This window comes from Nycticebus coucang, chromosome 2 (assembly GCF_027406575.1).
Source record: "Nycticebus coucang isolate mNycCou1 chromosome 2, mNycCou1.pri, whole genome shotgun sequence".
Classification (NCBI taxonomy): Eukaryota; Metazoa; Chordata; class Mammalia; order Primates; family Lorisidae; genus Nycticebus; species Nycticebus coucang.
The window spans coordinates 110,237,296-110,251,547 of NC_069781.1; the positions used below are offsets into that span (position 1 = coordinate 110,237,296).

At 42.9% G+C, this 14,252-nt stretch overlaps 1 protein-coding gene across 4 annotated transcripts in view; it reads right to left on the reverse strand.

Annotated features, from left to right (window-relative positions):
- The window catches only part of SHC3 (SHC adaptor protein 3), a 197,727-nt gene that overhangs the window by 98,362 nt on the left and 85,113 nt on the right, over nt 1-14,252 (reverse strand). For all 4 annotated transcript variants that reach the window (XM_053578739.1, XM_053578730.1, XM_053578722.1 and 1 more), the window contains exons 4-6: nt 12,168-12,287; nt 9,113-9,166; nt 3,494-3,545 (exon numbers count right to left, since the gene is read on the reverse strand). In XM_053578739.1, coding sequence (XP_053434714.1) covers nt 3,494-3,545; nt 9,113-9,166; nt 12,168-12,287 — 226 coding nt within the window. The remainder of the gene's footprint in view (nt 1-3,493; nt 3,546-9,112; nt 9,167-12,167; nt 12,288-14,252) is intronic.

The window sequence follows — 14,252 nt, forward strand, 5'->3', positions numbered from 1 at the left end:
AAAACAACCCTGAGATATCATCTAACCCCAGTGAGAATGGCCCACATCACAAAATCTCAAAACTGCAGATGCTGGCGTGGATGTGGAGAGAAGGGAACACTTTTACACTGCTGGTGGGACTGCAAACTAGTACAACCTTTCTGGAAGGAAGTATGGACAAACCTCAAAGCACTCAAGCTAGAACTCCCATTTGATCCTGCAATCCCATTACTGGCCATCTACCCAGAAGGAAAAAAATCCTTTTATCATAAGGACACTTGTACTAGACTGTTTATTGCAGCTCAATTTACAATCGCCAAAATGTGGAAACAGCCTAAATGCCCACCAACCCAGGAATGGATTACCAAGCTGTGGTATATGTATACCATGGAATACTATTCAGCCATTAAAAAAAATGGAGACTTTACATCTTTCGTATTAACCTGGATGGAAGTGGAAGACATTATTCTTAGTAAAGCATCACAAGAATGGAGAAGCATGAATCCTATGTACTCAATTTTGATATGAGGACATTAATGACAATTAAGGTTATGGGGGGGGATAGCAGAAAGAGGGACGGAGGGAGGGGGGTGGGGCCTTGGTGTGTGTCACACTTTATGGGGGCAAGACATGATTGCAAGAGGGAGTTTACCTAACAATTGCAATCAGTGTAACCTGGCTTATTGTACCCTCAATGAATCCCCAACAATATATATATATAAAAAAAAAAAGGCCTGTGTACTTATGGGGCTTTAAGTCCAATGATCGGAACTACACTCCTTATGGATCTACACCTAAGCCAGTTTCTCAGACTTGGCTGTGCATTGGAATCACCTGGAGAGGTGGGGTCCCAGGGTATGGCACACCTCTTGGGGGTGGGACACAATTATAAGAGGGACTTTATCTAACAAATGCAGTCAGTGTAACCTAATTCTTCATACCCTCAATGAATCCCAAACCAAAAAAATAATGATTTTTTAAAAAAGAAATCCATTTATCCCTGTGACTAATATTTCTGAAAAATAGCTTTCAATCCTGAGAAATTGAAAATGTACAATAATTTGAGGTAAATAAAAACATCCTCCAACCCCTAGATGTCTTAACATAAGCCAAATAATCCAAATGTAAAACATCTGCTAGGTTGTTTTTAAGAATGCAAGAAATACATTGACACTTCCATATATGATCAGTAATAGCATTTAAGACACATATATCAAGTGCAAGTATGTTAAAAACTTCTTGTCTCTTTGTGAATATTAACTATTATACAAATGAAAGTATTATCTTCAATGTCAGTACCTGCTAATAAGTCCATTATCATTCAATAAACATAGATAATACAATAATAATAATAAAAAAGATTGTTCCTAGTGTTCCTAGGTCCCTCTCTGAGGACTGAGCATTGAAATTTTTAAAAGCTCCCCTGGGTGATTTGGAATTGCAGCTCATTTTGAGACCTACTGACCTAGGAGTTAGCAAACACGTCAAAAAAGAAAAAAAAATCTAAGACTACTTGAAGTTAATTTGAAACTCAAATAGAGAAAGAGCTTCAACAGCTGATGACCCTAGCTGGGAACCCTATGCCTGGAAAGGCATACCCCACTACTCTGCTATGCCCCACCGACTTGGCGGGCCCCTGGGATAGAGAAGGGGTGGCCTCTGTTAGGGGTTGGATCATGTCCTTTCCAAGTTGAAGTCTTAACCGCCAGAACCTCAGAATATGACCTTATTTGAAAATAGAGACATTGCAATTGTGACTAGTTAAAGATGGGTCACACTGGATTTGGGTGGGCCTTAATCTAAGATGACTGGCACTCTCACCAAAAGAAGCTCATGTGAAGACAGACAGGGAGAACACTGTGTGATGGCGAAGGGACAAGTGATGAGTGATGCCTCTACTGCACAAAAGCCTAAGAACGCTGAAGATCACCAGCCGCCATCAGAAGTTGGAAGAGGAAGGAAGGGCTCCCTCTAGGTTTCACAGGGAGTGGCCTTGTGGACAGCTTGATATTGGACATCTAAACTCCTGAACTGAGAGAAAACATGTCTATTGTTTTAAGCAACCCAATTTGGGCTATTGTTTTTAGAGGAGCCTGAGGACACGAACAACACAGCCTCTAAATGGGCAGAACGGGGGCTTTTGTTCAGTTGGGCTGGACACAGTAGCCTTGACCATTGCTGGCTGTGACCCCACCCACCTGAGTGGCGCTGGCCACAGTCACTATGTAAAAGCTGCTTCCCATTCCAGAAGTGGCCAGCTGGAGTGTGTTTTACTAGGAGGGGGTCTCAGGGCTGATCCTGGGCCCAGCAAGACCACCCACACTCCTCCTCCTTTCAGAACTTTCTAATTACCACACCCCTGTTCAGGAGTGATGATGTGACCATTATAAAATAGGAAGTTGTCTACATTTGAGCCCCTTATCTGTAGAACCCCCCTTTACCCCCCAAATGATGGCTTATGGTGAAACAAGCTCACCTGGGGAAGAACAAAAGCTCAAATTCTTTGCATGATCTTATTATCTTCAGCCTCGCGAAATCACGGAAAGGAATGACAGTGCCCCATCACTGCCCATTAACTCAGGGCTGGTGAAGGTACAGCAGAAAATAACTCTGACACACTCAAGTGTGAATGCAATCTTTCACAGATGGGGTGGGAGGGGGTGGTGGCAGTTTGCTAGGCCTATTGACACATTAACTATCTGAACCTGTTGCTCTGTCAATGCAGTAAAACCAGTGAAGAAGTCTGCCTGAACAGACTTCAGAATGTGAAGATCTCATTTGTCCTGAAATTTATAAAGATGAGAATATGTATATGTGTATATATATTAAAAACTATGCAAAACAAACTAGAAAATCTTAACAGTTGGTGGCTGGGGTAGGAGGTGGGAGGAGAGGAACCCTCCTATAAGGGAAGGCAGTCTGCTTTGTATTCTTATAAATCCCATTAATGGCTTTTATTGTCAGTTTCAAATTGCAGCTGTAGGTGTGGCCCTTTGGTGGCTGCCTATGACTCGAGGGCCATGCACCTTGGTTGGCAGCCTCCTGGCTGTGGTAACATCCAATGGACTGTGGTTTTGTAAATGCTTCCCCATCTAGCCTGTGTATAGGGCCTTAGAAGTTTAAAGGGGTATAGGCAGACAGCACCCTGAGTGCAGACACTGGTCTCTAGGGCTGGGTAGGGCCATGTGAGGCTGCCCAGGTGGCTCAGTTGGAGCTGCACCAGGGCAGAGGATGGGCACCTGGTAGTCTTCCACTTCCAGAGAGTGGACAGGCACTGCTCATGGGTATCAAACTGTAGCCATCTGGATACAAGTGTGTTTGCTTCTCAGAGACATCCAGCACCTCCTGAATCAGCCCAGCAATCTGCTAGCAATGCAGCCTCAGTTACCCCTAATAATACAGTATGACGCTGCTCATAGTAGTGAAGCGGCTGAGATCACGAGGAACATCTGGTATACCATGTTAAGCCCAGATGTGTACAAATGAGAGATTATAAGGGTCAAGCATTGCTTACCTCTGCGATTAACAGGGTCCTTAGCTACATATGCAACATAGTCTGTTGTGTCCTATTAAAGAGAAAGGAGACATTTGTATTACTACTCACATGTGAGAGACAGCACAGCCAGGGATACAGCACGCAAACCAGCAAGCTCATAAAGACCCAACCATCACATAGCTAAATAATCAAATGCTGCCTAAGTAACAGCCCATGTAAGACTCAAACTGTAACATGGGCAGGAATCACCCAGAGGTCCTGTGATGCAGATTCTGACTCAGCAGGCCTGGGGCAGGCCCAAAGCTCTGCAGGGACAAGGACTTGCCAGTCCACACCCACACTCTGAGCAGTGTAGATGAAAAGCACCTGTTCTCTTGTGTGTTGGATCACCTGAGAAACTTTAAAAACACTCATACCCGAGTCCCAGTGTGCAGATAATCTGATTTAACTGGTTTGAATATGAGGTCTGGGCACCAGATATTTTTAAAAGCTCCCTGGGTGACTGTCACGTGAACCAATGTGGAGAACCAACTATTATCCCTGTCTATACCAATGGTCCTCAGATTTGAGCTGGTGTGAGAATCTTCTGCAAGGCTTGTTAAAACAGATTGCTGGGCATACCCCAGAGTTTCTAATTCTGTAGTGGTTCTGAGGCACTGCCTCAAAATTTGCATTTCTTATCAGCTTCAGCTTCTAGTGATCTGGGGAACACACTTTGAGAACCACTGGTTTGGAAACAAAGCAGAGTGGATGTTCAAAGATTGGTTGCAAATGCTACCTGAGAAGTAGATGAAATATGATACTTCTTTTCTTCTTGGACCTAAATAATTATTTTTTTCTTTAAGATGTTTAAAAATATGAGCTCTATTTAGAAGTCTCACCCTTCCACGTGAAATGAGTTTCCTCGCCTGCCTTGTTATTTCACCAGTGCATGGAGGAGACTATGACTTCAAAAGTAGGTCAGGGCAACCACGCGCATGTTAGTTTCTAGTAAATAAATAAGCATTGAGTTTCTAAAGAAATAATTCTCTTAACTCTTGACAGCAGAAAAGACTCCTCTGCAAAGGTGGTATTTTCAGCGTTCAAACAAATATCCTTGGGGCAACTGGAAAAGGTTTTCCTCATTTTTGCAGGTATTTCCCAAATGTTATTGCTTTGAAGGTCTTCCAGGATGTTGATGAGCTCCCAATGTTGTCAGCACTGAAAGCATTCTGTTGAGAGTTGCTCCATGTTTTCTCTGTGGGCAGAGGAGCCATCCCCTTCTCTCTCAGCAGCGCCCCAGAAAAACACTCCAGTGAGAGACAGGATGAGGGAGAGAGCCAGTGAGGGATGGGCTTGTCACTGGAGGTGGTGGGTGGTGCTGAGCGCTTCTGCAAACTACATTCCCCCGGATCTTACGCAATCCGATAAGACCAGGGTGGAGCAGAAGAGCTCTTGAGATAATGGCACTCTTACCCTGGGTCATTCTCCAGGGAGTGGCTCATCTAAGGTTTTTTTTTTTTCCCCCCACTCAGGGCAGTGTCTATTGGTACATGAGCAGACTGACTAGGGAAGGGATGTGGAAGATTGTCAAACTGATCAAATTATCTTTTGGTCATTTTCATCAAGGGAGATCTGGTTAGAATCTGAAGCTATTGGCAAAAACAAGAACTGCAGCTTGTAATCATAGACACTCTTCCTGAATTCATGAGATGTGAATGTTGGAGAGATCCACTCCAGTTTGACAAGTCCCTGGAATTTATTTTTAATTTCTTGTTTCATTTCCATTATTATATTAAAAATTAATGCAAGAATACCCAGGATCATTTAGATGACCACTGTGTTATCAAGTTTTGCACACGATTTCAGGGCCAAGATGTGCAGTTGGTATCCAGCATCATGGGCGCCAGCTTTTTAAAGAATTAGAAAGAACAATCAGTAAACTTTGCCCAGTTAAAGCAACCTGATTTCATACATGGAAGAATTTAGTGAAAGAATCAAGTGTGGGGGGTGCCCAGGGTAATAGATACCAAACTCAAAAGTCTCTGAACCGTGTGGCCATTTTAGTATCTCACTGAGAACAGAGATTTAGTTTTAGCAATCTTTGTCCATCACAATAAATTAATGTTACTTTAAATGTTATTGGCTTTACAGTATTTATTTGTCCAAATTCAATTGGGTTTAGAATTCAATAAAAAGTCTAAACATAAGTCTATTCTTAATTTGTTTTTATACATATTAAGCTAAAAAAAATTAGAATCACCCTTAATTGTGTATACAAGAGTGATTTTTTTTAATTTTTACTTTGATCTGAGAAACTCTCTTATGGCTCAAAGTTGAGGAAGAAGGGACATAATGTGTCCTTGACTCATAGATGGTTAATGGCCAAGCCAGGACATCACTTTTCTGATGTGACATTAACCCTTCCCTGGCACAATAGGTGAGTGTATTATTGTTTAATACAGCATTATTGTCATCACCCAGTTATATAGTGAGCACACAGAGTTTCAAAGACAGGGCTGTAAAGGGCTCGTTCTATACTTGTTTTATCCCTGTTCTCACTCCCCAAGACCCACTGAGCCTGGCCATTGTTCTGGTATTTTTTTGTGATCTTACAATAATAACAGTAGATTGTAATTACAGAATGTCCTTTTTTAGAGGAGAATTCTTAATGTTTCTTAGTCTATCTTATTTGACATTTCAAAATACCATTTTCCTATTGGGTAAAAGCAATAATGGTACATATACTCAGCAAAAGAACAAGGGCTAGCACCTAGAATTGTACATTTTATTAAAAACATGTACCAATTATAATGTGCTAAACTCATATACAGATCAATTTGGAATAGGATCTCATGTACAATGTAAAATGCATTTGGATTGGTTAAAATGGAAAGTCATTAGGACTTTGTTCCCCTTTTCTGATACAGACATTTTCTGTATCAGAAAAAAACAATCACAGATAATATAAAATATTATATATTAACTTAAGGATTATTGAATGTATCAGAAAAAACAATCACAGATAATATAAAATATATATTAACTTAAGGATTATTGAATGTATCAGAATTTTTTTGAAATGAAGAGGTGATGAGGAAATTTGAAAAAAAAAATTGTATAGTTCTGTGTGCATCCTGGGGAATAAAATAGTTTTAGCGCAAACCAATGTATTTGGCTTCCCATTATCTAGATATTTGTATCCCCAACTCATAATATCATCATTGAGACAAAGTTTCAGAAAAGTTTCTGCAAGGAGCTATTAATGCAGGTGTACAAGACATCTGCCTTTTACTTTTCAAACTGGGTTACCTCCCAAATTTAGGAAACTATGATTCCAAGCATCACAGTGGGCAAACAATTGGATAACCACTGCAAATTAATTGGACATAGGTATAGAGAAAGGTGTAGGTATGTGCATAGGGCAGCAAAGGTTAAGAATAGGTAGACATATCTATATGGACAGTATCTTAAGAATGTGCTTTGGATGAGTTTGACTAGGGAAGATTTCCACTTGCTAAATATACATCTCAATAAGGTTGTTCGTGTTATAATGAAACATAAGAAATTATAAGGATTAGAAAGCAAGAAAAGGGAAGAAAAAAGAAAGGAAAATCATTGTGGTAGACTTTTGGCATGAAGACCCTAAGTATGAAAAAAGGTCTCCAGGGTGTGTCCAAACTTTTTGCTTTTCTGCAGCACATTGGAAGAATAAGAGTTGTCTTGGGCCACACAGTAAGTACACAAACACTAATGAAAGCTGGTGAGCAAAAGGAAAGATCCGGCACACTTATCATGATATCTGACACCAAAGATAAACAAAACAGTCCTCAAATAATCTGCATATGACCCGTGGGCAGAAGGTTGGACACACCTAGATTCTAAGGCATTTGAGCTTGTAGAATCAGTGCTCTTGAGTCATCCCTTGGCGCTTTAGCATATAAGACATATAAGGGCAAAGAACCACCTGTATGGATCTGACCCCCTTCCCCTGACAAGTGCCTTGGCTCAAGGGTCTGATGAGGGCTCGCTGGAAAGCAGTGGGGCCCAGGGCTCTTGTGGCAGCCTGTGCCAGTTCCGGCAGGAACACTGCCTAGTGCCCAGAATGGCCACAATGCCAGCCCCTGGTGCCTACCCAGGGGGAGCATGGAAGGAAAGGTAGGAAGGGCATTGAGAAAATTCCATTCCTGGGTTGGAATTTTGGGTCCCTGGCCTTGAGACAGAATTACTAAAACATGCTGATTACTCAGGTGACCTTGGACCAGGAAGCTTTTTTTTTTTTTTTTTTGTAGAGACAGAGTCTCACTGTACTGCCCTTGGTAGTGCCGTGGCATCACACGGCTCACAGCAACCTCTAACTCTTGGGCTTACGCGATTCTCTTGCCTCAGCTTCCCGAGTAGCTGGGACTACAGGCGCCCGCCACAACGCCCGGCTATTTTTTTGTTGCAGTTTGGCCGGGGCTGGGTTTGAACCCGCCACCCTCGGCATATGGGGCCCGCGCCCTACTCACTGAGCCACAGGCGCCGCCCATGACCAGGAACCTTTTATGTAAAATCTGAAGCTCCTTAGATTTTGCTTCCTCAGAATTTAAGCAAATAATGCAAAATGAAAATAATAACAAAAACACTATCTATAAGACATTATTTTATTACAAAAAGGCTATTTAACACCAACAAAATTAAAAAAGAATCTTCTTGCGATATAAGATCATTTCTTCAGCTGAGTGAGTTTAGCTCCAAGGAAAGCTCACTCTATCATTCTAATTTTAACGTTTTCCCCTGGACTGGTGAGAACTTTGCCCAGACCAATGAAGATTAACAGGAGAGCATTCCAGCATTCCTTTCCCCACTTCACCCCTGGAAAGGGCTGGCTCTGCATTCTTCCCTACTCTGTGTCCCTGATTTCCTGCCTGGTTTCTTTCAAGGGCTGGACCATCAGCAGTGAGCAGGCAGGCAGGGCGTGATCGCGGGAGCTGGAGGTGGTTTTCTGCAGTCTTCTTCGTGATAGTACAGTTTAGAGATGGCCACACTCTACTGAAACGCTGACATCATATTGTGGCATTCCTGCCCAAATATGGGAGTACATTCCCTTGTTAGTCCACCTTCTTTATTTAAGAAGCAAGGCAAAAATAGAACATTTCTCATTCTGTTCTCCATTCTCCCTCTATCTCTCTCTGCAATTCTTTTCTTTTTGGCAAAGCAGATCGTTAAAGGTCTACAGTGTTAACATGAGAGAAAAATGTCAATTTTAAATGTTTATAAATAAACCAGACTAAGTAAATTCACAGCCTTTGAGTAGACTTAAGATATAAAAATAGAGGTTCAATAGAAAAAACAATTAACATAGAGTGATGATGGGAAAAGTCCCTGAGACCTTTGACACTGCAAGAGCTGTTTTGTTACCCCTGAAGAAGACCAGTGCCTCCAGGATTTCTGATAGCTTTTAGCTAATGAAGTGAAAATTAATGGTAGGTCCTTACCATAGATTACCCCTGAAAAAATGTTAGTCAAGAAGATCTTTTGAAATTGGGAGGGGGAAACCAGTTGGCATCACAATTTACTTTCTTTGTAGTGTCTTATAAGGTGCAATTTAGAGGCAGGGGTCCCTTCTGAGATATCCCCAATAAGAGCAGAAGAAACAACCCCAAGGGCACTTACCGGGTCTCCCCCAGAGGCGAAGGAGATGGACCTCATGTGATGATTCGCTATGATCTGCCAGACCCAAGACAGAAACAAAATGTGCTGTTATTACCCTTTCCACATTTAGGAGAGCAACGTGTTTACTGGCGGGCATTATACACTGACACATTTTCCCGAGAGTTGGTACTTATATGAAAATAAAAATTATCAAAGTCCTAACAGTAGATAACCTTTCATAACCTGATGGCAGCTATCCAGCTGCTTTGCCAGAATGATCTAATTTAAGCCTCGGAGAAGCCTGTGATGTAAGAACTATTGTAATCCCATTTTACAGGTGAGGAACCTGAGTCTGCAGGGGCCAAAAGGCTGCCTCAAAGTAACAACAGCTAGTAAATAGGATTGCTGCAATTGAGCCAAGGACTTAACAACTGTGCCTCTTCTGGAAGTAAACTGTCTCACCCACACACCAAGACATCTCAACTTACAGATTCTGTTCCCTAAAATATACCAGAGTCTCTGATACAGACGTCACAGCTAGAAAGAGGGGAAGCTTACCTGTCCCCCCATTTCATCCTGTTTGTATCATTTGCATATAAGCCAGAAAGCTGGCCTCTAAGATTCAAAGTCGATGCCATCTAGAGCACTCTTGTAATTTATCAATTTAAAAACCAGAGGGGACAATCCAAGTTAATTTTCAAATGGGAAATTTCCATTAGCTGTATAAATTGCAGCATACAATGGCATTTAGTAGACACTGAGTAAATTAGAAGCTGCCCTAAATTTACAAAGCCACATAAGTCTTCCATGCTATTTTTATCTTTTGTAATGACATTGAAGTAAATTTCCAGGGGTGGGAATAGAGCTCTTGTCTCCATTCCCAACCTAACTGGGTTTATTTCTAAGTTCCTGCAGGCCCTTCTCCTTGGGCAGGCAGAATTTACTCAGCCATAATCATACATCCCAGCAATCTGTCCAAACATGCTCCTGTGAAACTTGAAATAAAATATGATTGAATTATAAAAGAAAATAAGATCATTTTTAATTCCTGCTTTGGTCGCTGGCCCTTGCAGAACTTCAGGATCTAGACAAACATGAATATCTAAGTCAACAGAAAATATGGCTGTCCCCATAGCCTGTGGCTGAGCCTGGGCTGAGTTAAGCTAATAATGTGGCTCTTCTCAGCTCCCTGGAGTCCAGGGGTAGAGGAAGAGGGCTCCTAAGAGAACAATGAGGAAATAGCACTCACAAAACAATGATAAACTATGACTCCCACATTTAAAATGCTTACTTATTTAGTTAGTGCTAATAAGCAGCCCTACAACTAGGATTTGGAATTAAATTGGAAGTTGTGACTTGAGAGAAAAAAAAAAGAAGTCATATTTGGCCAACATGACACAAGACCATTGTGATTGTGTCACTCCTTTGGGTAAGATCGAAACAGGGAGCAAGAAAGTTAGAGCTAATTGGTCCAAAGCATGTGTTTCTGCTCTGAACGTTTCATCTTCTTTCCTCCACTTGCAGCTCCAAAGAGGGAAGTGGGTGTTATCTTTCTGCTGTCTCTCTGGCTGGAGAAGGGAAGCCACTGTCCTGCCTGCTGTTCTCAATTTGCTACAGTTGGGCCCGAGTTAGCCAGAGCGGACAGCCAGGGCCGTGTGTGCTTTGCCTTGAAGACTTGCCATCCACACAGCCAGTCCCTCGGAGCCCAGCACTTTGCCCCACCCACCGAATCCCCAGGGCCAGAAAATAGCCACCGGACACTGTTGCCCTGCTGCCATGTCTGAAGTTGGAGCAGAACCGACCTGACACCTCATCCCAGTGCTCTGTTTGCTTTCTCTTTTACCAGGATGCGCAGGGAGATTCTGGTAAAGGAGATCTCACAGGACTGAGGCACCTGAGGACTAATCAAAGGTCCCCAAGTCATATACAAAAGAACGCCCTGACTGTGAGGGGCGTACAGAGCCCAGCCAGGAGCAGCAGGTGCTGGGCCTGAGATCTCGCCAGAGAAAGGCTGGGCCTGTCCAGCATTCTGATCCACAGCCTCCAGAGCAGATTAAAGGGATAATCCATGGGTTCCATGAGGGCGGAAGAATCAAGGGAGAAGTGGTATCTAGTTATGGCAAAACAAAGCCTGGAAGCTGCTTCTCACTTCTGCATTTCTGCACTGGATCTAGGATTTATTGCGATCTCTTGGTTGAGAAGTGGAGGAATAAATGAAGCTGGGGAATGCTGCTTGCTTACCCAAGTAACACAGAAATCACTGCATATAAACATGTCTAGCAACATAGAGGCCACCACGCGATCCCTGGTAACACACAATCAGAATAAGGCAGTGTCATGCAGAGGTCATGTCTGAGCCCCAGAAGGGGAGCCCGGGCCAAGCTCTCGTGTGACGTTCAGAACTGCCTTATTAGTAGTCAGGACAGCTACTTCTACACCCACTTTTTGAGCTGAGGAAATGAACAATGGACAGATGAGAAAACTCTAAAAGGCAGACACTGAACAAGAACACAACCATCCCAAACAGAATTAGCCTTAATAAACACTGTGGCCGTGCCATCCAGGTTGGCTCCAGATTCCTTCCACAAGGGCTATGCCACACACATGCCACATCCTCAGCCCCATCACACCACGTGCTGCCAGATGCTCCAAAACGGCAAGCTATTAAGGGGGAAAAATATTGTCAATGAGAGTATGACATGCCTTCCACTTCAAAGGTAGCAAAATAAAATGTGGCCAATGAAACAATGAAATATGGTACAAATACTTAAAACACGGGCAAGAACATTAAGGGGAGACTTCACACCCACATCACCCTTTCTTACATTGCAAGTAAACCCAATGATTTTATGATTATTCTGCCCCCAAAGGGTAGTTTATAGAAAAATTAAAGAGAACCAGTTTCACCCATCGTTTTGTCAGTGATCCTTCAAAGTGTCAGAGTCCATAGACGAGCAAAGACTTGATGCAAACATATTCCACATGAGCTCAGGACAGCAGTGAGCAGGAAACCTGTGGAACCCCCAGTGTCTGGAGCTGTGGGCAGAGACGGCAAGTCTTCCCAACACCCACAGACCTGTTTGGAGTCAGGCGTCCGCAGGTTCAGACTGGCGGTGGAGATGGTCAAGGAGATGCTCATCCCTGCGAACTGGAGGTTGCTCTTTCCCAAGATGCTGGACAGCATTTTGCTTGGAGGCTGTGAAATCAAAGAGCAATATTTTAGCTGTTTATTTACTGGAGGTGACACTATCTGGGACTTTGTGTCATTCCTATGTAAAAGGGTGGGGACACCAATGTCTGCTGTACACTCAAACCCTCAATGACTATCCCTTTCCTTAGACACAAGGAAGACAAAGGGAAATGAATGTGCTGGAAGGGTGGGATTCAAGGCTAATATACACATTCTAGCATATGCAATAGGTAGACCACAAACCATATAACACTCTCGCCTGTAAGAGTCCTCATCTCGGTATTTTCATATGCACCACTACAGCTTTGCAGACTCAGAAACCTGGTCCCACCACACTGAAAAATCCAACCTTCTTTCAGGGGAGGACTAGAATATACCAGAGCCATCCCAAAAAATTGTGAGGATTCTTGTTGCTAAAGGTAATGGACCACAAGTCCTTTGGCCCAAACATCTTCCCTGGTCAGGGCTCCCATGGACTGTCCAATTAGAATCTGATGGGCCTATAAACAGCTCCACATGGGGAGCCTAAGTCTGGCTCGACCTGGAGTATTCCTGTCCTTGGCACATGACAGACAGACCATGTTTTCCAGCCAAGAACTTGTGTCCTGGGCTCCTGGAAGGTCACTGCTAGTACATGTCTCTCTGCCCCAGGACCAACCCATCATTGGGTTTGGATTAGAATGCTCTTTCTTGATGCACTAATTAGTTTCTAACTAAGGACACGCTGTTGTTAATCTCCTGGAGCTATGTACGAACAGAGATGCCCATGAAATTAAGATCAGGAACACCTGGGTAGAGCCCAGAACTCCACATTGCTTCCACCATTTGCACAGCAGAACCATGAGGGCATCCCAGGGCTTGTTAGCACCACCTGCCTCTGACAGACGAGATTCTCTATTTCTGTTCTCAAACACCTTCCTACTTCCTGGATTCAAGACTCCAGAGGCTTAGGCCAGGCGCGGTGGTTCATGCCTGTAATTCTAATACTCTGAGAGGCCAAGGTGGGTGAATCACTTGAGCTCAGAAGTTTGAGACCAGCCTGAGCAAGAGCAAGACCCTGTCTCTTATTAAAAATAGAAAAAACTAGCCAGGTGTTGTGGCGGGGGCCTATAGTCTCTCCACAACGGGACTTGGGAGGCTGAGGCAAGATAATTGTTTGAGCCCCAAAAGTTTGAGGTTGCCGTGAGCTGTGATGCCACAGCACTCTACCTAGGACAACAGAGGGAGACTCTCTCTCAAAAAAAGAAATTTCTGGAGTCTTGTTTGGTCCACAATATCCCATAGGGACTAACCAGAATACAGGCTGGCACATCTAAGTCTTTATTCAACTTCTCTGCCTAAAACTCAGCTATTGTGTGGGTATGTGAAATCCCCCAGTCCTGAAGACAGAAGCAGCCTGGAGCAGCACAGCCAAGCTCCCCAAACAAAGGTTCAGCCTCAGGGCAGATTCAGAGGTTCTCCAAGACACGTTATCCTACAATTCTTGACTGTGGGTATTTAAGCATTTACCAGGCACTTAACTGAAGAGTTTTTCCCACTTTCTCTTAGTCCAGGCTTTTTCCCCTTCTGATTCAAGCACCTAACTTACGATAAAGAGTCCTAATACAGCAGCTGAACCTGCAGCCTCTGAAGCTAGGCCATGCAAGCTTCGTTTCTGACACCACCTACTACCTGCACGGTGGCTATTCATCTCTGAGCTTCAGTTGTCATCACTTATAACATGGGGATATCCAGTGGTGTGCCAGCCAATGATGTCCAATTATTAAATTTAGGAATTTTATAATGTGGCCAATTAAACACTATTAATTATTAAAAATTAATTTATATAAACTTACAATAAAATAATTTGTGTTTAAAAACGGATATTAAATACTCAAAACTAATCACTTCCTAATTGTTTTGCTCTGTTACTATTTAACTCTGCTTTCAGCTGACTTATGTTTACTGGGCCTGTATGGGGTAATATTACAT